Genomic DNA, 24,989 nt, shown 5'->3' with positions numbered 1-24,989 from the left:
GCATAATCCTGTAAATGTTAAGTCATTTCCTTGCAACCATCTCATGCCGATGTCTTGCCTAACAGACTCTGTGGTCTGGCCCCACTGCTTTTTCTCTGACATCACCTCCTTTACACACACCATTCTAGACACACTGGGCTCTGTGCTGTTCCTCAGAAACCCCAGATGCGTGCCCACCTTTCTGTTCTTTCTGCCTGTAACATCCTTGAGCCCAGATATCCACATGGCTCCCTTCCCTCGCCTCCTTCAAGTCTTCGCTCAAATGTCATCTTTTTTGGAGGGTCCTCCCCTAGACATTCTATAAAGTTGTAATCACTCTAAAATCGCTATCACAACACCTTCTATCTCCCTTCCTTGCTGTATTTTTCCTCTCACAATTACCATTATGTAACATACCATATTTTGTTATGTTTGTTGTCACTCTCCCTCCACTAGAATATAAACTCCATGAGAGCAGGGGTTTTTGTCTCTGTTGTTCACTGCTATTACCCCAATAACTAGAACACTGCCTGGCACATAGCAGGCCCTCAATAAATGTTAATTGAATTAATGAATAAATCTTAAATCCAGATTAAAGAAGTAAACTTTGAAAAAATGTTTATATAAATTAAAAACTCTCTACATTGCAGCATTTTCTAAACCCCTGCAAATTTAGCTTTTTCCCCATAACTACCACATCCCATAATTAGCAGTGGGATTGTTATCTGCAGAAATAGAAGTGACCTTGGCATAAAGCTCAGTTTGCCCCTGAGCAGGTAGAGACTGAAGGACATCTGCTTCATCAGGTCATCTTGCTTTCCTTGTTATCTTATGATTTGCAGTGCCTACCCAATAACATATAAAATAATTAGCGTTGTCTTTGCCAAGAGAAAGAAATATTTTTACTGATGAATGAGTTATTTCTTCTATGTAAGAGGTAGCTATTCTTTTAATTTACAAGTGGCTATTGCCATATTTGCTTTATTTAAAAAAAACTTAAGCATGTTAGGAAAAAGTTTTCAAGATTATTTTATATCCTTAACTGAATATAGTCTAGGAAAAATGAAAAATAATAAGATCATTACCAAAAATACATTTGCTTCAATTTAAGCATCTCATAAGTAAAATCTTACTTTAAAGGAGAAAAACTACTAAACCAGTGAGATTTTCTAATTTAAAAGTGCCAGTCCTTTTTTTCCCAAATATATATATATACACATTTATTTAAGACCTAGAAAGCTCGAGTAATCTGTTGCAACTTAAATTCCTTGTTAAAAACCGTAATCCAGACAATCAGCTTCAATGTGTCTTTGTTATGTGTGTAAATATCTTCACTGTCTGATGAGTGATAGAAATTTTATAATATTTTATTTGTGTACTTTAATTCCATTTTAATTTGCTGTCTACCTTCTTCACTACGACCTAGGGCAGGGGTTCCCAAACTTTCATATGCATCAGAATCAGCTGGAGGACTTGTTAAAACACAGATTGCTGGGCTTCACCCCCAGAGTTTTTGATTCTGTAGACCTTAAGTGGAGCTGAGAGAATTTGCCTTTTTTTCCTTCCACGGGAAAAGTCATGCCAACTTCCATAAGGCTACAGGCTGGACCAAGTCCTCCTACCTCAAGACCTTATGTGGCTGGGCTGCTAGCGCTTATTTTGCTCTCTCTGTCACAGCTCTGTAGCACCTCACTCATCCCCCGAACAGGGGCCACTTAATGAGGAAGTGCTGAGCTCGTCTGGGTTTGCCACTGCTCTCGTCCTCACTGATGCTTTCAATAAGCTCTTACTTTTCATGTGCTCTTTTCCCAAAGAGGTTTTTCAGCAGAATTTAGGACCTTACACAGTGCCAAGGAACAGTGACTGTTTTGGGGCATGTGAGATGGGGAAAAAGGGGACACAGATAGTTAAGGAAAGCAAGATACGCCCTTGATTATTGAGCCCTAGGGAAAGTAAGTCTGACAGTCAAAGAATCCTTACCTTCCAGTTCTTCTTTAACTTCTCAGCTATCTCCCATTTGCAGGGAATGATGCTCACTTCCCATTCCATAGCAAACATGATTCACACTTACCCCCACTTAGACAAAAAACCAAAAATTTTTGTTTTCCATGTATATAGTCACACAATTTGGAGACATTACCACATGTATGTGTGTGGTGGTGTGAGAATGATTCCTTCCTCCACAACTCCTCCCTGCTCCCCATTCTTCTTCATCCCTGTAACTGGAATCTCCATCAACTCAGCTTGTCAAGCCAAAAAACAAAAAGTTATCTTCAGCTTTGTCCTTGGAGATAAGCCTATATATAGTCCCTATCTGTACTACTTCCAAAACATATACTAAATCTGCCCATGTAATTTATTTCTATTGCTTCTACACTCATCTGAGTCCCATCATCCCTCACCTGGTTGACTACAATAGTCTCTGAACTGTACTTTTTGTTCCCATCCTTAATCCTGTGCAATCCTCTCTTCACATGTCAGCCAGAATATTCCTTCTTTCTAAAATGTAAATGAGAGCCTGTCACTTAAAACCCTCCAGTGTCTTCCTCTTGTCGTTTGAATAAAATGTCAACTCCTTACCATGTCCCTACATGATAGGATCCCTACTTCTCTCTGTCTTTCTCTTTTGTAATTCTCCCCTTAGCTCACACTCTTTCAATCACTGGGGCCTTATTTCCGTTCCTAGAACATACACGTTTGTCTCCACTTTAGAGCACTGGTACTTGCTATTCCCTCTGCCTGGAATGCTCTGCCCCATATCTAGGCAGGACTACTTTCCTGTCATTAAATTCTTGGCTACAAAGTCACCACTTCAATGAGGCTTCTTGGGCATCCAATCTAAATTACCTATACACCAATCCCTCTTTACCCTGCGTATCACTCTTTTTTACATCTCCTTGTTTTAGTCTTTTCATAGCATGTATTGACACATGATACTAACTTGTTTACTGGTTATTGTCTGTCTTCTCACAGACGAATGAAAACTCCATAAGATCAGAAAATTCTTCTTTCTTATTTGCCACTATGTGTTCAATTCCTAGCGGGTCTACTCAAATGCTATCAGAGAACTTGTCCCTTACCATCCGTATCAAATAACACCAACTTCGATCAGTTCCATCCGCTTACTCTTGTCCTTTTAAACCTCCTTTTATCAGTTGACTCTTATCTTCCCCACCGGAACATCAGCTTCATGAGGACAAGGAATATTTTTGTTCGTGTCTACCTCCCCAGCTCTTAGAACAGGGTCTGAGGTCGACACTCAATAAATACTTGTTATTGAGTTATATAATATTCAGATGCTTTTAAGAGTTAGAGGAAGGCTCTCTGTCTGCCAGGGCTCCCTGATACTAGCTCCAGCTGGCTATTGTTCTGCCCACTCCTACTAGATGAGAAAGGAATCAAAATCAGGAAACAGCCTCTGTAGAAGGAGGATATAGAAACACCAGATAATCAGAGGCATTTGCCAAGCTTTACTGTCTCCTCAACTTAGCTGTTCGCTGTGTTTGAATTGAAAAATTCAATTTCTTTTAATAGCAATAATATATGGTAATCCCATTTTACCAAAGAATGCTGGAGGCCCATCGAAGTCCATGTTCTCTTCTTCCTGATACCCAGAGAGATTATATTTCCCAACTCCCCTTGCAGTTGGGTGGGGCCATGTGACAGCTTCAGCCAATGGAAAGTGACTGAAAGCACTGTATGCCACTTCTAGGTCTGGCCTATAAAAGAAAATTGAGCAAAACAAACCAAATGAAACAAAGCAAAAAACAAAACAAAATGAACAAACAGAAAACGCTTTCTGCACAAGATCTTCTGTGCTCTTTCCCTTTCTGTCTGCTATATATCAATACTCTGGGAACCCTGGAATTCACATGTTGAAGCTGGCACAGCCTTTATCTGCCCAGGTCCCTGAATGAAAGCACAGAGCAGAGCTGCCACTGACTTGAACACCTGATTACTGCAGAGCAGCCACTGAGCCATCATACACTATGGGTCCATTTGTTAACATACAATCTTTGTCACATACTTATACTTTTTAAAAATTCATTGCTTATGTGAAATTCAGATTTAACTGGGCACCCTGTATTTTCTGTTGCTGAACCTGGCAACCCTACAATAAGAAGAATCACGTTTAAAGTCCTCATTTATCCATACAGAAACTTGTATATGAATGTTTATAGCAGCATTATTCATATAGCCAAAAGGTAAAAACAGTCCAACTGTCCATCAGCAGGCAAATGGATAAGCAAAATGTAGTATACCCATATAAAGAATAATATTTGGCAATATAAATGAATAAAGTGCTGATACATGCTACCACATGGATCAAACTTGAAAACATTATGCTAAGTGAAAGAAGTCAGTCACGAAAATTCATACACTATATGATTTCATTCATATGCAAATCCAGAATAGGGGAATGTGTAGAGATGTAGAACATAGATTAGTGATTGCATGGGGCTGGGAGTAGAGGGAATGAGAGAAGAGGGAGGGTAATAGCTAAAGGTCTCATGGTTTCTTCTTGAAGTGATAAAAATGTTCTAAAATTGTGGTACTGATTGCACATACCTGTGACTATTCTACAAGTCGTTGAATTGTACACTTTAAACGTACAATTATGCATTTATAATTATAGCATATGAATTATATCTCAGTAAAGCTGGTTTTTAAAGAGTCACTTGTTTCATTTTAAAAAGCTACACATGAAAAAAATGAGCAAAAATCTTTTTCTTTGTAGGTATCAGTGAGTGAAATCAAACAATATTTATCAAATATATTGGAACAAAAAAAATCAATTAATGTGATCAATAAAAAAGAAAATATCTTAGAAAAAAAGAAGAATCAGCATAAATTAAGAATAAGAGGAATTCGAAATAAACATCTGTGGAAAAGAAGTAAAAATCATTGTAAGTAGAATGCCATCTCACAGGTAAATTTAAAATGGCTTCATGTACTCTAAAATCAAATTTTGTAGCTACATTCCAAAAAGTCTTAGGATATAGTCATAAAGAGTTATACACAAAAAAGCCTTATATTTTGTCAGTTTTTGTCCACTGACTTAATTTAGAATTTGTACTGATGATAATAAGCAAGGTTGATAATTAAGACTCATGAATAAAAAAACCTCCATAATTATGTAAATAAAACATTTCAGATACTCTGCTAATAGAAACCCTCATACTTTAAAGAAAATCGAAGTTAATATAGTGGTCTTTTTTTTCTGGTCTAGCAATCTAAAACTGTCTCTAGTAAAGACATAACTGATTAGTTGATAGATTTCTGTGGATGCAGGAAGAGTCTAGAAAATATAAACAGTGAAAGCGCATGCTCACCTTCCCGAGGCACACTTTCCCCTTTGCGAGTAGAGCCTGGGTACAGAATGTCACCATCCTTTGCCTGATTTCATCAAACAAGCCTTCTGACAGGTCTCCCATGTAGCTTTCTCCTGGCTTCAGGGCATCTTCTCCAATATGACCCAGCCGTGTGGCTGACAGGGACATGGTACTTGGCCAGGTGTCAGACCTGAGCCTCTGAGGTGGCAGAGCTTAGTTCAGGACATTGGTCCACCAGAGACCTCCCGGCCGCTAGAAATATCGATCAGCGAGAGCTCTCCCAGAGATCTCCATCTCAATGCTAAGACCCAGCTCCACTCAATGACCAGCAAGCTCCACTGCTGGACACCCCATGCCAAACAACTAGCAAGACAGGAACACAACCCCACCCATTAGCAGAGAGGCTGCCTAAACTCATAATAAGTTCACAGATACCCCAAAACACACCACCGGATGTGTTCCTACCCACCAGAAGACAAGATCCAGCCTCATCCATCAGAATACAGGCACCAATCACCTCTACCAGGAAGCCTACATACCACACTGAACCAACCTTACCCACTGGGGGCGTACACCAAAACCAACAGAAACTACAAACCTGCAGCCTGGGAAAAGGAGGCCCCAAACACAGTAAGTTAAGCAAAATGAGAAGACAGAGAAATACACAACAAATGAAGGAGCAAGGCAAAAACCCACCAGACCAAACAAATAAAGAGGAAATAGGCAGTCTACCTGAAAAACAATTCAGAGTAATGATACTAAAGATGATCCAAAATCTTGGAAATAGAATGGAGAAACTATAAGAAACGTTTAACAAGGACATAGTAGAACTAAAGAGCAAACAATGATGAACAACACAATAAATGAAATTAAAAACTCTCAAAAAGGAATCAATAGCAGAATAACTGAGGCAGAAGAACAGATAAGTGACCTGGAAGATTAAAAACTGGAAATAACTATTGCAGAGCAGAATGAAGAAAAAAAAATGAAGAGAATTGAGGACAGTCTGAGAGACCTCTGGGACAACATTAAATGCACCAACATTCAAATTATATGGGTCCCAGAAGAAGAAGAGAAAAAGAAAGGGACTGAGAAAATATTTGAAGAGATTATAGTTGAAAACTCCCCTAATATGGGAAAGGAAATAGTTAATCAAGTCCAGGAAGCACAGAGAGTCCCATACAGGATAAATCCAGGAGAAATATGCCAAGACACATATGAATCAAACTATTAAAAATTAAATACAAAGCAAAATCATTAAAAGCAGCAAGGGAAAAGCAACAAATAACATACAAGGGAAACCCCATAAGGTTAACAGCTGATCTTTCAGCAGAAACTCTGCAAGCCAGAAGGGAGTGGCAGGTCATATTTAAAGTGATGAAAGGGGAAAACCTACAACCAAGATTACTCTACCCAGCAAGGATCTCATTCAGATTCAACAGAGAAACTAAAACCTTTACAGACAAGCAAAAGCTAAGAGAATTCAGCACCACCAAACCAGCTTTACAACAAAGCCTAAAGGAACTCCTCTAGGCAGGAAACACAAGAGAAGGAAAAGACCTACAATAACAAACCCAAAACAATTTAAAAAATTGTAATAGGAACATACATATCGATAATTACCTTAAATGTAAACGGATTAAATGCTCCAACCAAAAGACATAGACCGACTGAATGGATACAAAAACAAGACCCATAAATATGCTGCCTACAAGAGACCTACTTCAGACCTAGGAACACATACAGACTGAAAGTGAGGGGATGGAAAAAGATATTCCATGCAAATGGAAATCAAAAGAAAGCTGGAGTAGCAATTCTCATATCAAACAAAAAACACTTTAACATAAAGACTATTACAAGGGACAAAGAAGGACACTACATAATGATCAAGGGATCAATCCAAGAAGAAGATATAACAATTGTAAATATTTATGCACCCAACATAGGAGCACCTCAATACATAAGGCAAATGCTAACAGCCATAAAAGGGGAAATCGACAGTAACACAATCATAATAGGTTCCTTTAAACCCCAGTTTCAACAATGGACAGATCATCCAAAATGAAAATAAATAAGGACACACAAGCTTTAAATGACACATTAAACAAGATGGACTTAATTGATATTTATAGGACATTCCATCCAAAAACTACAGAATACACTTTCTTCCTAAGTGCTCATGGAACATTCTCCAGGATCGATTATATCTTGGGTCACAAATCAAACCTTGGTAAATTTAAGAAAATTGAAATCGTACCGAAGATCTTTTCCGACAACAACTCTATAAGACGAGATAACAATTACAGGAAGAAAACTGTAAAAAACACAAAACACATGAAGGCCAAGCAATACACTACAAAATAACCAAGAGATCACTGAAGAAATCAAAGAGGAAATCAAAAAATACCTAGAAACAAATGACAATGAAAACATGACTACCCAGAACATATGGGATGCAGCAGAAGCAGTTCTAAGAGGGAAGTTTGTAGCAATACAATCCTACCTCAAGAAACAAGAAAAATCTCAAATAAACAACCTAACCTTACGCCTGAAGTGATTAGAGAAAGAAGAACAAAAAACCCCCCAAAGTTAGCAGAAGGAAAGAAATAGGAAGATCAGATCAGAAAAATATGAAAAAGAAATGAAGGAAGTGATAACAAAGATCATTAAAATTAAAAGCTGGGTCTTTGAGAAGATAAGCAAAATTGATAAACCGTTAGCCATACTCATGAAGAAAAAAAGGGAAAAGACTCAGATCAATAGAATTATAAATGAAAAAGGAGAAGTAACAGCTCACACTGCAGAAATACACACCATCATGAGAGATTACTACAAGCAACTATATGCCAACAAAATGGACAACCTGGAAGAAATAGACAAATTCTTAGAAAAGCACAACCTTCCAAGACTGAACCAGGAAAAAATAGAAAATATAAACAGACCAATCATAAGCATTGACATTAAAACTGTGACTAAAAGTCTTCGAACAAAAAAAGCCCAGAACCAGGTGGCTTCACAGGCAAATAGTATCAGACATTCAGGGAAGAGCTAACACCTATACTTCTCAAACTCTTCCAAAATATAGCAGAGGTAGGAACACTCCCAGACTGATTCTACAAGGCCACCATCATGCTGATACCAAAACCAGACAAAGAAGTCACCAAAAGAGAAAACTACAGGCCAATATCACTGATGAACATAGATGCAAAATTCATAAAAAATACTAGCAAACAGAATCCAGCAGCACATTACAAGGATCATACACCATGATCAAGTGGGGTTTATCCCAGGAATACAAGGTTTCTTCCATATATGCAAATCAATGTGATAAACCATATTAACATATTGAAGGAGGAAAACCATATGATCATCTCAATAGATACATAAAAAGCTTTTGGCAAAATTCAACACCCATTTATGATTAAAAACCCTCCAGAAAGTAGGCATAGAGGGAACTTACCTCAACATAATGAAGGCCATATATGACAAACCCACAGCCAACATCATTCTCAGTGGTGAAAAACTGGAACCATTTCCACTAAGATCAGGAAATAAGACAAGGTTGTCCACTCTCACTACTATTATTCAACATAGTTTTGGAAGTTTTAGCCATAGCAATCAGAGAAGAAAAAAAAATAAAAGGAATCCAAATCGGAAAAGGAGAAGTAAAGCTGTCACTGTTTGCAGATGACATGATACTATACATAGAGAATCCTAAAGATGCTACCAGAGAAGTACTAGAGCTAATCAATGAATATGGTAAAGTAGCATGATACAAAATTAATGAACAGAAATCTCTTGCATTCCTATACACTAATGATGGAAAATCAGAGAGAGAAATTAAGGAAACACTCCCATTTACCATTGCAACAAAAAGAATAAAATACCTAGGAATAAACCTACCTAAGGAGACAAAAGACCTGTATGCAGAAAACTATGACACTGATGAGAGAAATTAAAGATGATACAAACAGATTGAGAGATATACCATGTTCTTGGATTGAAATAATCAACATTGTGAAAATGACTCTACTACCCAAAGCAATCTACAGATTCAATGCAATCCCTATCAAACTACCATGGTATTTTTCACAGAAATAGAACAAAAAATTTCACAATTTGTATGGAAACACAAAAGGCCCTGAATAGCCAAAGCAATCTTGAGAAAGAAAAACGGAGCTGGAGGAATCAGGCTCCCAGACTTCAGACTATACTACAAAGCTACAGTAATAAGACAGTATAGTACTGGCACAAAAACAGAAATATAGATCAATGGAACAGGATAGAAAGCCCAGAGATAAACCCACGCACCTATGGTCACCTTATGTTTGATAAAGGAGGCAAGAATATACAATGGAGGAAAGACAGTCTCTTCAGTAAGTGGTGCTGGGAAACCTAGACAGCTACATGTAAAAGAATGAAATTAGAACACTCCATAACACCATACACAAAAATAAGCTCAAAATGGATTAAAGACCTAAATGTAAGGGCAGACACTATAAAACTCTTAGGGGAAAACATAGGCAGAACACTCTGTGACATAAATCACAGCAAGATCATTTTTGACCCACCTCCTACAGAAAGGGAAATAAAAACTAAAATAAACAAATGGGACCTAATGAAACTTAAAAGCTTTTGCACAGCAAAGGAAACCATAAACAAGACCAAAAAACAGCCCTCAGAATGGGAGAAAATATTTGTAAATGAAGAAACAGACAAAGGATTAATCTCCAAAATATACAAGGAGTTCATGCAGCTCAATATCAAAACAACAAACAATCCAATGCAAAAATGGGCAGAAGACCTAAATAGACATTTCTCCAAAGAAGATATACAGATTGCCAACAAACACGTGAAAGGATGCTCAACATCACTAATAATTAGAGAAATGCAAATCAAACCTACAGTGAGGTATCACCTCACACCGGTTGGAATGGCCATCATCAAAAAGTCTACAAATAATAAATGCTGGAGAGGGCATAGAGAAAAGGGAACCCTCTTGCACTGTTGGTGGGAATGTAAACTGATGCAGCCACTATGGAGAACAGTATGGAGGTTCCTTAAAAAACTAAAAATAGAACTCCCATATGACCCAGCAACTCCACCACTGAGCATATACCCTGAGAAAACCATAATTCAAAAAGAGTCATGTACCACAATGTTCATTGCAGCACTATTTACAATAGCCAGGTCATGGAAGCAACCTAAGTGTCCATCGACAGATGAATGGATAAAGAAGATGTGGCACATATATACAATGGAATATTACTCAGCCATAAAAAGAAATGAAATTGAGTTATTTGTAGTGAGGTGGATGGACCTAGAGTCGGTTATACAGAATGAAGAGAAATATCTGGAATGGGATAACAAATACCATAGAAAGAGAAAAACAAATACTGTATGCTAACACACATATATGGAATGTATAAAAAAAAAGTTCTGTGGAACCTAGGAGCAGGACAGGAATGAAGATGCAGATGTAGAGAATGAACCTGAGGACACGGGGAGGGGGAAGGGTAAGCTGGGAGAAGGTGAGAGAGTGGCATGAACATATATACACTACCAAATGTAAAATAGATAGCTAGTGGGAAGCAGCCACATAGCACAGGGAGATCAGCTCGGTGCTTTTTGTCCACCTAGAGGGGTGGGACATGGAGGGTGAGAGGAAGATGCAAGAAGGAGGGTATATGAGGATATATGTACACGTATAGCTGATTCAGTGTGATACAGCAGAAACTAACACACGATTGTAAAGCAATTGTACTCCAATAAAGATGTATTTAAAAAAAGAACATATAAACAATGTCTCCATAGATTCTGTGTGCAGGAGTTAACTGGTGCTCAATTATAAAACTTAAGACTCATTTTCAACATTTAAGTCTGATACATGAAAACTTTCTCTTTTCTAACAGATATGTATGAGTTTCTATAATTTAACATCTTCTTTAGGAGAGGGAATCTTCTTTGGCAGAGATAAATTAAGAATATCAGTTTTTAATGGCATTATAAAATATGTGCATATCTTAAAGTTCTTTTAAATCTAAATCATATACGTTGAAACGTACATTTGACCATTTTTTGGCATAGAAACATGGGCTGCCTTTTATTTAGCATTGGTCTACTGATTGGCATTTCTAGTATAAATCACACTCATACTGTATCATCTATGATTTCCCATCTCAGTTTTTTAACGAAAAAAAGGAGCTAAAAACATTTATGGAACAAGTATGGGCAAAATCCTTCCAGATGTTTGCAGACTTTTCCCCCAGTCATTTATAAATACTTTGCCTACAATTAAATTTGATAACTTTTAGTGGCTCTCCTTATCATGTTTTTTCATAATATTTCAATCACTTTACATAGAAACAACATTTTCGTTTTGTACTTATTTTAGTAAGTTTACATATTGTTTGGTTAAATTCTGTAATTATAATAACAGCACAATTGATACAAATAGATTTGGGATCAAGCACTCCTGATCTTTTGTAAGTATGCAAAGGGTGGGAACAGAAGTAACACCTGTACTAAAGAGAATCCCACTGGCCACAAACTAGTTCAATATGCTGTGGACATCGGTCAGTAATTCGGATAGAAGACATGAAAATCATTGATTAATTTGGCGAATAAGGTAGGTAGAGGTTGTTTAAGAGAGCTTCTGCTGTTTAAAAGTGTAACTAATGTCACCCTTCAAATGAGATCCCTTTCCCTTATATGGAACTGGTTATATTATACCTAATAATAATAGATAATAAGCTAACTCCAATTGAGCATTCCCCATATTTTTTAATGTTCACTTAAGATAGGTTATATCATTTCCACTTTGTAAGGTGTGAAACTTGCAACACAGAGAAATAATTTGCTTAGCATTATAAAACCAATATTTAGTAGGGAAACTAGGATTTGAACTTAGATGGTCTGGTCTTAGATGGTCTGGTGTCAAAGTCCTCTAGCTCTTAGCCACTATACCATATGCATCTCACAAAAGTATGCTGACAATATTAAGAAATTTTAATCCCTTGCTTCTCAAAATGGCTTAGGGCAAATATTGAACTGTATGGTAAAGATGCTCAATTTCCTGAGCACCAAATTTACTTGAAGATTTTAAGGGAAATAAATAATGGTAGGGACTACCCTGGTGGCACAGTGGTTAGGAATCCACCTGCCAATGCAGGGGACACGGGTTTGAGCCCTGGTCCAGGAAGATCCCACATGCCACGGAGCAACTAAGTGCATGCACCACAACTACTGAGCCTACACTCTAGAGCCCATGAGCCACAACTACTGAAACCCGCGCACCTAGAGCCCGTGCTCCGCAACAAAGACAAGCCACCATGATGAGAAGCCCGCACACCACAACTAAGAGTAGTCCCTGCTTGCCACAATTAGAGAAAGCCCGTGCCCAGCAACAAGAATCCAACACAGCCATAAATAAATAAATTTATGGGAAAAAAATAATGATAAATAATTGAAAACATTTTCATTTTAGAACTAACAGTATAATGTATGCAGTAGATTTCAAAACTCACACTTTGAATTATCAAACCTAAGACTTTAAAGAAATATATTCCTGTCCTCCACATCTCTAGGGAGCATACATGCATTCATTGATGCCTACCTAAATGTTTCAAGGATATTTGAGAACCCCTGTCTTATAATAGTCATAACATCCATTCATCAAGATTTACACAAATTAGAAAATGTTTCCTTCTGCCAGAAGTAAACATAGAAAAGTGATCACTACTAATAAGAGCAATAGATAGAAATTGAGAACCGAGGGATTCCAGAGGAGAGAGAGGTTAGTTTTGGAGCTGGAAGGACTCTTACTGACCTAGTCTGTCCGTGGTCTTTATGAGAGTCTTGCTTCGACAAAGTTTTTTTAATTTTTTTAATCTTAATATTTTAAGAGTATTTTTCCCACATTTACTCCAAAAGACTGATTAACTGCTCATTTGAAGAGTTGGCTCTATATAGGACATAAAAATGTTGACATGTGTGTTACTTGAAGTACTAGGTAGGATTTTTGACAGGAAACAAATGACACATTTAATTTGAGTCATATGGGGACTTTCCTGATGGTGCAGTGGTTAAGACTCCGCTCTCCCAATGCAGGGGACCTGGGTTCGATCCCTGGTCCGGGAACTAAATCCCACATACATGCCACAACTAAGAGTTCACATGCCACAACTAAGGAGCTGGTGAGCTGCAACTAAGGAGCCTGCCTGCCACAACTAAGACTGGACACAACCAAATAAATAAATAAATTTACTTTTGAGAAGTGATATATTTATTTATTTATTTATTTTTATAGATCTTTATTGGAGTATAATTGCTTCTCAGTACTGTTAGTTTCTGTTGCACAACAAAGCGAATCAGCCATATGCATATACATGTCCCCATATTCCCTCCGTCTTGAGCCTCCCTCCCCTAGTCCCTATCCCATCCCTCTAGGTCATCGCAAAGCAATGAGCCGATCTCCCTGTGCTATGCTGCTGCTTCCCACCAGCCAACTCTTTTACATTCAGTCGTGTGTATATATCTCGATGCTACTCTCACTTCGCCCCAGCTTCGCCCTCCCACCCCATGTCCTCAAGTCCATTCTCTAGGTCTACCTCTTTATGGAAAACAGTATGGAGGTTCCTTAAAAAACTAAAAATAGAACTACCATATGACCCAACAATCCCACTACTGGGCATATACCCTGAGAAAACCATAATTCAAAAAGAGATATGTACCACAGTGTTCACTGCAGCACTATTTACAATAGCCAGGACATGGAACCAACCTAAATGTCCATTGACAGATGAATGGATAAAGAAGATGTGGCACATATATACAATAAATACTTTTTTAAATAAAAAATTAAATTTATATAAGTAAAATTTAGTCAAGGGCTATTTCTAACAGTGCAGACAGGGTGTGGAGAAACCCAGGATAGTAACCACAGTGGCGTTACCACCCCTAGGTCTGCAGGGTCTCAGGGCAGTAGTGGCTACTGGGTGCTGAGAAAGAAAGCAAGAGGTATGTGGAGGGGACCCTCTGACAGAACTATGACGTGAGGTCAAGGGACTAAGCCAGGCTGCAGCAACCCAGACTTGGGGAGCTGGAGAATAAATACTCATACCTCATTCTCTTCCTACCCTTTGTACTTCCAGCTGGTCCCTCTCAGCCAAACCTAACCAGAAGCTGGAAGGCAAGGGAGTCCTTTGAAGAAGCCCATATGGGCATAGAGCAGGATGGAATGGCTCTAGAAAAGCAATCAGAAGACAACGAACCACCAGGTTTTCCAGACAAAGGAAATTAAATGGCATGAACTAAAAGGATGGGGACATTTAGTGGCATGCATTAGAAGCATAGTTATTAAAAATAAAATTACAGAACCTTAGAATTAGGGAACATTAGAGGTCATCTAGTCTAGTATCTCATCAGATATTCCTGTCAGACAACACCAGCTCCTACTTAAATACCTGTGACTAAGCTCACTATATCATACAGGGCAGCCTGTGACATTATTGAATATATCTCTTTCTTATAAAGTTAGCTTCCATTACACCAAAATCCCTTCCCCCCAGTGATCTTAGGCAGCTGGAGGTGGAGAGAAGAATCCTGCTATGGGTATGGACTCCAGCAATGGAGCTGTTGCTCCCCTTCACTGGATACCGTGGCTTGTGCATATTGTTTCTAAGATCCTGTTAGTTGTTTCTGGCCCCCACTCATAGCGATGACGTGTAACAAACTTAGAGCAAACTGAAATCTTTTCGCACCTAAAGGTACTAAGCCAGTGTATCAATCAGGTTTCAACCAGAAAAAAAGAACCAGTAGGAGATATATATTAAAGGATTTATATTAAGGTATTGGCTTATGCGATTATGGGAGCTGGCTGGGCAAGTCTGGAACCCACAGGGTAGTTTATCGACAAGGCAGACTGGAAGTCTCGGGCAGGAGCTGAAGCTGCTGTTTACAGGTGGACTTTTTTCTTCTTCAGGGAAACCTCAGTTCCATTCTTAAGGCCTCTCAACTGTTTGAATCAGGCCAACCCAGATTATTTAGGATAATCTCGCTTACTTAAAGGTGCCTGCTAAATACCCTCACAGCAAAAACTAGTTTCATGTAGGACTTAGTAACTGGAGACTGTACTCGCCAAATAGATACATAAAGTTGACCATCACAGCCAGATATCTCCTAATCCTTATGTGTTCACTAAATTTTTGAATGTAAGTGAAATCTTTTACATTTATGTCTATTTGTTTCATTGTGTTCGTTTCGGACGATTTCAACCTATCAATTATATCAATCAAACTCTCCTAGTTTTCTGTCATTCAAATTTTTGACAAGCATGCCCTCCAATCTTTTACCCAAATTCTTGTTACAGACATTAACCAGACAGGACCACGTTTAGAGCCTAGAGCCCACAATAATCCACCATAAATCTCTAATATTATATTTACCCACTGATAACAGATAAAAATCTACATGGGATGAGATTGAAAAAATAAAATTTTAATTATCAGAATGCCTTGTACAGAGTGCACTACCCTTGTTTGGGAAGATGCCTTATTAAGCATTGGTAGATAGAAGGTAGAAGACACGCCTTCCTGATCCCCCACCTTCAACCCCACACAGAAGCCTAGTGTCAGGAACAGTACCTATGGAATCAGTAGTTAAGAAAGTAGAGGAAGCCATGGAGAAGTAACCTTCCTTGGAAGATTTACAAACTATGAAATGAACCAGAAATATGGGTTATACATGGTTATAGAGCTGGCTAAAAACCTTGCTAAATCCCATTCTCATTCAGTTCCCATTTCAACATTTTGTGTACAGGATATCATAAAAAATGGGATATAGGTGTTTTATATAAATGCTACTCCCCAGACTTGTTAGTCCTTCAGAAAAGAAAAATTAGATTGAACCTAACATTCTCAAAAAAACTTCCTGATTCTTAGTGATAATATCTCCTTAACTCAAGGCTCACAAACTGTGTATAAAAATTTGTTCAAAAAATGAAAGAGAAATTAAGGAGATTGGCATCAAGCTGTTTCTAGAATATGAATATATTTTTCTACATCTTGAAAATAGGAGAACTATCTACCAATTTTCAGATCTCTATCACTTTTTCCTTTACCTAGTTGTTGTCAAATATAACCAATAGCATTTGTTTTCCCTTTAATTCAAGGCAAGATCTGTGCCTGGCATTGTGTCTGTCACATACTTAATATGAATAAATATTTGCTGAATTAAATTGAGTTGAATTCTTCCTATATAGAGCTAGGATGTAAACTCAGATCTTCTGACTCCAAGTTCAGCATTATCTACAATATACTACAATATAGGTGCTACATAAAAATAATAAACCCTGACATTTTTAGACTATGTTTGAATGGTGTTTTATAGTTGAACACAATGCTTTCATATCCCATTACATTTTTTTAACGGCATGCTCATTTTCTCTCAGGGTATCTTATCACTAGAACTTCAATAATTCTTTCTGAGTCAGAATTGAGTCTAATAGAGTAATTATCTTTATTAAATTGTTAACAAGACAAATCAATAATTAATCATGCAGTGGGAATAGTGGGGCCTATTCCTGCAGGCAACTGGAACACTAGTTTCTTTGTCCTTCCTGACCAGATCCTTCCTGGCATTTCTTGGAATTAATCATCATTAATTTTGGTGATTAGACCATACAGCTCCTGTGTTCTTGGTTGGAGGGGAGTGTCTTAGAATCCTGCTTTAAGCCAGGGTTGGCATTCTTTTTTCTCACTTCTAGGGTCTGTGTCCAGCTAGGCTAAGGTTATCTTTTGTATTCCACTTTATTGACTGTGGAATGTATGTGGAGGACACTGGGAAGTGCCATTCAGATCCTCTATTCAATGAGGGACTTGTTGCCCAGTTGCTGGAAGTGAAGTTCACAGACAGCCTTCAGCAGTCAGTCCCTTTAGAGACTGTCTCAGGTGCAGACAACTGCATAGCCCAAAGTTATGCCTCCTTCCTGGGAGAGCCAACTTCCAATGACTAATCAATTCGGGAACATAAAGGCCTGACCATGTTAGTCTAACTTGGGATGAGTTAGAAGAGACATGTTAGCTCCAGAGTACCCTCTGGGGTCAGGAAAGGGTTTCACTGGGCTTGTTACTGAGTCCAAGCTTGTACTGCTTGCCACATGACAGGCCAATAAATCAAGAGACAAGTTAGTTGCTGGGGCAAGGAATAGAAACTTTATTCAGAAAAACAGCAGACTGAGAATATGGTGGACTACTGTCCCAAAGAACCATCTTACCTGAGTTAGCATTCAGGCTTCTTTTATACTAAGATTGAAGGAGGTATGGCTCATTCTTGCAAACTTTTTGGTGCAGGAATCCTTTGTTCTTGCAGCTGTCCAAGTAGGTCTGGTCACAATGTTCCTATATACCACCAAGAAGACAATTATTATTTTCTGTTCTGCAACTTTTTATCTCTATATGAATGGAAAAGTGTTATACCTTCAAAGGTCAGAACCTTGAGAATGGGCTATCATGTATATTTCAGGCTATTAGCAACATTCTTTTACAAAAGGAGCAGAGCCAGCATGGCTGAGCACAGGCGACAGAACACAAGGGTTAGAATTAAAGGAATAGATCTGATATGGAGTCAGGTTTGTTCTTCTCTGTTGCAGGTTGCATCAGCTTCTCTTTCTGCCTAATCCAACTTCTTCACCAGGTGTGGTTCCCAAGGGCACTTCTTCTTTCTTTTTATTTATTTATTTATTTATTTACTTACTTACTTACTTATTTATTTATGGCTGCACTGGGTCTTCGTTACTGCGCCTGGGCTTTCTCTCGTTGCAGTGAGCGTGGGCTACTCTTCATTGTTGTGCGGGGGGTTCTTGTTATGGTGGTTGTCTTTGTTGCACAGCACAGGCTCTAGGCACATGGGCTTCAGTAGTTGTGTCATGCAGGCTCAGTAGTTGTGGCTTGCATGCTCTGGAGCAGAGGCTCAGTAGTTGTGGCACATGAGCTTAGTTGCTCCGCAGCATGTGGGATCTTCCCAGACCAGGGCTCAAACCCATGTGCCCTGCATTGGCAGGCAGATTCTTAACCACTGCACCACCAGGGAAGTCCCAAGGACACTTCTTAATAAATACTCCAAACTCTTAAAGTCTTCTTATCAGGGAACCCAATCTGTGTACCATTTAATATCTTTCCTATTACTTAAAGTTTTTCTTTAAATCAACACAAGTTTTTTTTGTGAATGAATTTATTATAAAAGAAAATCACTAAAGGTCTCCTATTCTGGCAAAACAGTGGTTTAATCCAATATGAAAATCCTACTGCTTACAAACACCTAAAAATGACACCTAATATATGCCAAAACACTTCTTTTAAATGAAGACCTGGGCTCACAAGAAACTGAAATCCCCAGGTGCTAGAAATAATGAAAAATAAGCATGTGAGTTGATGTTCTGGCAAGCTGTGATCAGAGCTGGTAATGGATGAGCCTTGGATTTTAAATCCCAGGCTGGGAAAATAAAAAAGACATAAAGATCTTTGACAAGGGAATTGAGGTGAAGAGTTATGAATAAAACTAAGAGTCTCATAGAGCTGTGCATACAGTGAAAGGGGAGATTAGGAAAAAACAACAAACCACCCACCATTATATGTAAATATCAAGGAAGCTTTTCCTCCACTTAGACTCTCACAGGGAAAAACATGTTCCTGGAAAATAACCTACACAATATCCCTGCACCTTATACAGATTTGAATTTGAATTTATGCCACCTGATTTTTGTGTGTGTGTGAACACTTTCAAACCAATATGTTCACATACACAAATTTCTTTCCACCAATAAGACGATAAATCTGGAAACCTGACAGAAGCAATACAAAATAACTTTGGGGAAACAATCCCACAATTCCTACATTAAAAGCCTTGTTGGGGAGGTGGAGTCAAGATGGCAGTGTGGGAAGACGTGGAGTTAGTGTCTCCCCACAACTAGGGTGCCTGACGGCTGCTGGTGGGAGACCCTGATGCCCAAGGAGACGGGAGGAACCCCCAGGTGAACCGGCTTGGTTCACAAGCCAGGGGTCATGCAGAAGCTCCTGCAGTGGGTGCTCTCAGTCCGAACCACTGGACTAAGAGAGAACCTCAGACTCCAGGGGAATATTTGTCGGAGTGAGGTCTCACAGAGGTCCTCATCTCAGCACCAAAACGCAGCTCGCTCTACCCAACAGCCTAGAAACTCCAGGGTTGGAGGCCTCAGGCCAAACAACCAGCAAGACAGGAACAAAATTCCACTCATAAAAAAAGGAAAAAAAAATGAGACAGCAAAAAAATATGTCACAGATGAAGGAGAAATGTAAAAACCTATGTGACCAAATAAATGAAGAGGAAATAGGCAATCTATCTGAAAAAGAATTCAGAGTAATGATAGTAAAGATGATCCAGAATCTCGGAAATAGAATGGAGACATGGATTGAGAAAATACAAGAAATGTTTAACAAAGATCTAGAAGAACTAAAGAAAAAACAAACAGAGGTGAACAACACAATAACTGAAATGAAAAATACACTAGAAGGAATCAGTAACAGAATAACTGAGGCAGAAGAACGAATTAAGTGAGCTGGAAGACAAAATGGTGGAAATAACTGCCGAGGAGCAGAATAAAGAAAAAAGAATACATAGAATGGAAGACAATCTCAGAGACCTCTGGGACAGCCCTAAACACACCAACATTCGACTTATAGGGGTCCCAGAAGAAGAAGAGAAAAAGAAAGTGTCTGAGAAAATATTTGAAGAGATTATAGTGGAAAACTTCCCTAACATGGGAAAGGAAATAGTCACCCAAGTTCAGGAAGCACAGAGAATCCCATACAGGATAAACCCTAGGAGAAACACACCAAGACACATATTCATCAAACTAACAAAAATTAAATTCAAAGAAAAAATATTAAAAGCAGAAAGGGAAAAACAAAAAATAATATACAAAGGAATCCCCCTAAGGTTACCAGCTGACTTTTCAGCAGAAACTCTGCAGGCTAGAAGGGAGTGGCAGGATATACTTACAGTGATGAAAGAGAAAAACCTACAACCAAGATTACCCAGAGGATCTCATTCAGATTCAATGGAGAAATCAAAAGCTTTTCAGACAAGCAAAGCCTAAGAGAATTTAGCACCACCAAACCAGCTTTACAACAAATCCTAAAGGAACTTCTCTAGGCTGGAAACACAAGAGAAGAAACACACCCACAAAAACAAACCCAAAACAATTAAGAAAATGGTAATAGGAACATACATATTGATAATAACCTTGAATGTAAATGGATTAAATGCCCCAACCAAAAGACACAGACTGGCTGAATGGATACAAAACCAAGACCCTTATATGCTGTCTACAAGAGGCCCACTTCAGACCTAGGGACACATACAGACTGAAAGTGAGGAGATGAATAAAGATATTCCATGCAAACGGAAATCAAAAGAAAGCTGGAGTAGCAATACTCATATCAGAAAAAATAGATTTTAAAATAAAGACTGTTACAAGAAATAAGGAGGGACACTATATAATGATCAAAGGATCAATCCAAGAAGAAGCTATAACAATTATAAATGTTTATGCACCCAACATAGGAGCACCTCAATACTTAAGGCAAATGCTAACAACCATGAAAGGAGAAATCAACAGTAACACAATAATAGTAGGGGGCTTTAACACCCCACTTATACCAATGGAGAGATCATCCAAACAGAAAATTAATAAGGAAGCACAAGCTTTAAATGACACAATAGACCACATACATTTAATTGATATTTATAGAATATTCCACCCAGAAGTGGCAGAATACATTTTCTTCTCAAGTGCTCATGGAACATTCTCCAGGATTGATCACATCTTGGGTCACAAATCAAGCCTCAGAAAACTTAAGAAAATTGAAATCGTATCAAGCATCTTTTCTGACCACAATGCTATGAGATTGGAAATCAATTACAGGAAAAAACTGTAAAAAAACACAAACACATGGAGGGTAAACAGCGCCCTACTAAATAACCAAGAGATCACTGAAGAAATCAAAGAAGAAATTTTAAAAATACATAGAAACAAATGACAATGAAAACACAGTGACCGAAAACCTATGGGATGCAGCAAAAGCAGTTCTAAGAGGGAAGTTTATAGCAATTAAGTCTCACCTCAAGAAAAAAGAAAAATCTAAAATAAACAATCTAACCCTACAATTAAAACAACTAGAGAAAGAAGAACAAAGAAAACCCAAAGTCAGTAGAAGGAAAGAAATCATAAAGATCAGAGCAGAAATAAATGAAATAAAAATGAAAACAATAGCAAAGATCAATAAAACTAAAACTGGTTCTTTGAGAAGATAAACAAAACTGATAAACCCTTAGCCAGACCCATCAAGAAAAAAAGGCAGAGGATGCAAATCAATAAAATTAGAAATGAAAAAGGATAAATCACAACAGACACTGCAGAAATACAAAGGATTATAAGAGACTACTACAAGCAACTCTGTGCCAATAAAATGGACAACCTGGAAGAAATGGAGAAATTCTTAGAAAGGTATAACCTTCCAAGACTTAACCAGGAAGAAATAGAAAATATGAACAGACCAATCACAAGTAATGAAATTGAAACTGTGATTAAAAATCTTCCAACAGAGCTTCCCTGGTGGCACAGTGGTTGAGAGTCCACCTGCCAATGCATGGGACACGAGTTTGTGCCCCGGTCCAGGAAGATCCCACATGCCACAGAGCAGCTAGGCCCGTGAGCCATGGCTGCTGAGCCTGTGCGTCCGGAGCCTGTGCTCCGCAACGGAAGAGGCCACAACAGTGAGAGGCCCGCATACCGCAAAAAAAAAAAAAAAAAAGTGAAAAACCTAGTTGCAAAAGTATATACAATATGATGCTATTTATATAAAGTATAGAAATAATATTGGGTATATATATGTAGTAAAATAGCTACATAGCAACTTCAGGACAATAACCCCTCTGAAGAGGGAACAAGGAGAAAGGATGCTGGGAGGAGGCTTGGGTGTTTCTGGACATTCTGTTTCCTTAGAGTTGATACCTAAAACAAACAAGGCAAAATGTCACCATCTGTTAAACTGTGTGTGTGAGGGGGGAAGGTTATAGTGTGTTTCATTTTCTGGATTTTTTTTATATGTTTAAAATATTTCATGTTTAATGTCAGATAAATGAAGTATTACTATAAATAAACAACTTTAAAATATTTATAACAAATTACAATAAATTTATTTTTAAAATATATTTAGGACCTAGTTTTCATCATTTGATAGTAACTTTGCATTTAACACATGAGTCTGCATATTGTGTAGCTCTAAGAAGTAATATGAGCACAGACTCTGGAGTCAGACTGCCTAGATTTGAATCCTTGTCTACTGGGTACCAGCTATATGACCTTGGGTAGGTTACTTAACCTCTCTGTGCCTACATCACCTCATCTGTAAAATGGGAATGATATAGCACCTTCCTTTTACAGTCAGTGAGAAAATTACCTGGGACCCAAGTGCTTTATAAATATTAGCTCCTATTTATAACTATATAGATATATATTATTTTTGATTCTTCACTTGTTTTATAACCCATATTTCTTTCTGCTAAATTAAGAGTTTTAGATTGTGAATTATATCTGTCAGAATCCCTCTTATTTCAAGCTTTGCTTAATAGATACTTAAAGAGAAAAAAATTTTTTTTCTACTGATAATTTGTCTACCATTTCTAAGAAATACCACTGGAGGTATTGATATCTGAGGACAATAATCTGGGGACAGAATGAATAAACTTGACTGTTGTGAATATCTGTGTTCTATTCAAGTGTATTTGAATTGATCACATCTTTATCTGACTAAACTCTGCTGAGTCATTCTTTCTTGGATGGAATGTTATTTTTAGAAATGGATCGTTATTCTCCCTCTTATCTTAGATTGTATCTTTCTAGCAGACATTAAGGGCAAATGTGAGGAGCTCTTCTGATGCATTATTCAGAAAATCAGAAACTGAAGTTGGTTTATATTAAAGACAATTAAAATTAGATAGATGCAGTGTCTGTGGAGGCAAGATTTTCTGCAGGGCAAAGATTTTCCCATTTTATCTTTTTGCATCATTTTAATGGTGAAAGCACCTGACTTTTAGTCAGACTAAAAGACATTCATCTCCTTTAACTCTCAATGTCAAGACATTGTTTTAACTCTCAGTGATCCTTTATGTGGTTCACAATGTAACTATAATTTGAGATTCAAAATAATGAATTTATTATTCTTTTTCCTTTTATTTTTCTAGATAATATTGATGGTATTTATATACTTAAATTTAAGTGCTAAAGTTCTAGATTTTCTGGTGAAACATACAAGAAAGTGAGGAATGCAGGCTAGGGCAAGGGAAGGAGCTGAGCAAAGATAGAGTTTCAGAAGTTTAGGGCTTTGAAGGACAAATTGCCCTGGAGGATTGCCCCCTTCACATAGGCAAGGGGGCTGGGCTTTTTTACTCCTACATCAATCAGCCAATGGCTATAGGCCACCAGCACTTGGAGGGTTAAATATATATGTTGAAAGACCTTGCTTTACTTGCTGGACCTCCTTGACTCCAATCAATTTCGTCTCTATTGAAACTCCAAAACAATTGTCTCTGGTCAGAACCATCTTCCTGCCACTTCTATTCTCTCTCTTTCTCCTACCAAGCCTGCCTTCACCTTCACAATGACCTCAGTTCCCTCCTCCCTCTCCTTCTTCACCCCTCTGTCCACTCTCCTCAGTATCACTTACTTCCGTAGCCAGCTTTGACTGCATGACCAGCCGTGACACTCAAGCTCTCATTCTTCAAGATACACTGCCCCCCCCAGTTCATTTGCATAGACTGTTTCCTCCAAATGGAACACCAGTTTCATCTTCTTGGCCTGACAAATTCCTACCTACGTTTTAAGAACTATCTAAAGTGCCATTTCATCTGTGAAGATTTCTTTATTTCACAAAGCCAGAGTAAGGGGCATGAAGTGGGTGGGCATTTGCTGTTTGTGGGCTTCCCATCATCCATTTTACCCCTCTCACCATCCCAATTTCCTCTGAGGAATTAGGTCTTCCCCAATGGATACATTTTTATAGGAAGGTAATGAGAAGCCTTGTTTTCCCTGCTAGACCCATCAGATTCATCATGGAGTCTTCCTCAACAGAGAGAGGAAGGTCCTAAAAGGATTGGATTCTAGTCCATCCCAGTAGCAATGTCTGCCTCTGCTTCCAGAGATACTTTGATTCCTGATCAACCCCATTGAGTCTATGAACCTCCTAATAAGTTCCTTTGGCTTAAGTCAATCAGATTGGGTTTCTGTTGCTTACAAACAAAGAAGCCTCCTTCACTCCCACAGTGCCTTCTTATGTAGTGCCTACCACATGGCCTTGTAATTTTTGGTAAACATGTTTGTCTCCACCAGGCTAAGGCACAATATCTAGCATCGTGTCTAACACATGGTGAGTATCAGTTCATACCTATTAAATGAACGAGTAAACGTATGAATGACAGAGAACAAGTTGTCTCCAGCTTTCCTTCTTCTCATTAATATCTGAAACAGGCAAGTGGGCCACTTTTGTTCTAAAGATTTGCTTCTAGTCATTATGAACAAGAGGATTCTGTATGAATTCCACAATGACAAGTGACAGGAATTAAGAAATAGACTTGATTAGA

At 38.2% G+C, this 24,989-nt stretch overlaps 1 protein-coding gene across 1 annotated transcript in view; it reads left to right on the top strand.

Moving 5' to 3' along the window:
* The window catches only part of SEL1L2 (SEL1L2 adaptor subunit of SYVN1 ubiquitin ligase), a gene marked incomplete at both ends in the record, with an annotated part of 91,829 nt that overhangs the window by 18,499 nt on the left and 48,341 nt on the right, over positions 1 to 24,989 (top strand). The window contains one exon of the mRNA XM_081255186.1: positions 4,718 to 4,886. Within this exon, the coding sequence (XP_081111312.1) occupies positions 4,718 to 4,886 (169 nt within the window). The remainder of the gene's footprint in view (positions 1 to 4,717; positions 4,887 to 24,989) is intronic.

This window comes from Mesoplodon bidens (assembly GCF_964165515.1).
Source record: "Mesoplodon bidens genome assembly, chromosome: 15".
Lineage (NCBI taxonomy): Eukaryota > Metazoa > Chordata > Mammalia > Artiodactyla > Ziphiidae > Mesoplodon > Mesoplodon bidens.
The sequence above is the reverse complement of the archived record's forward strand: the minus strand, read 5'-3'. Positions and strand labels throughout refer to the sequence as shown.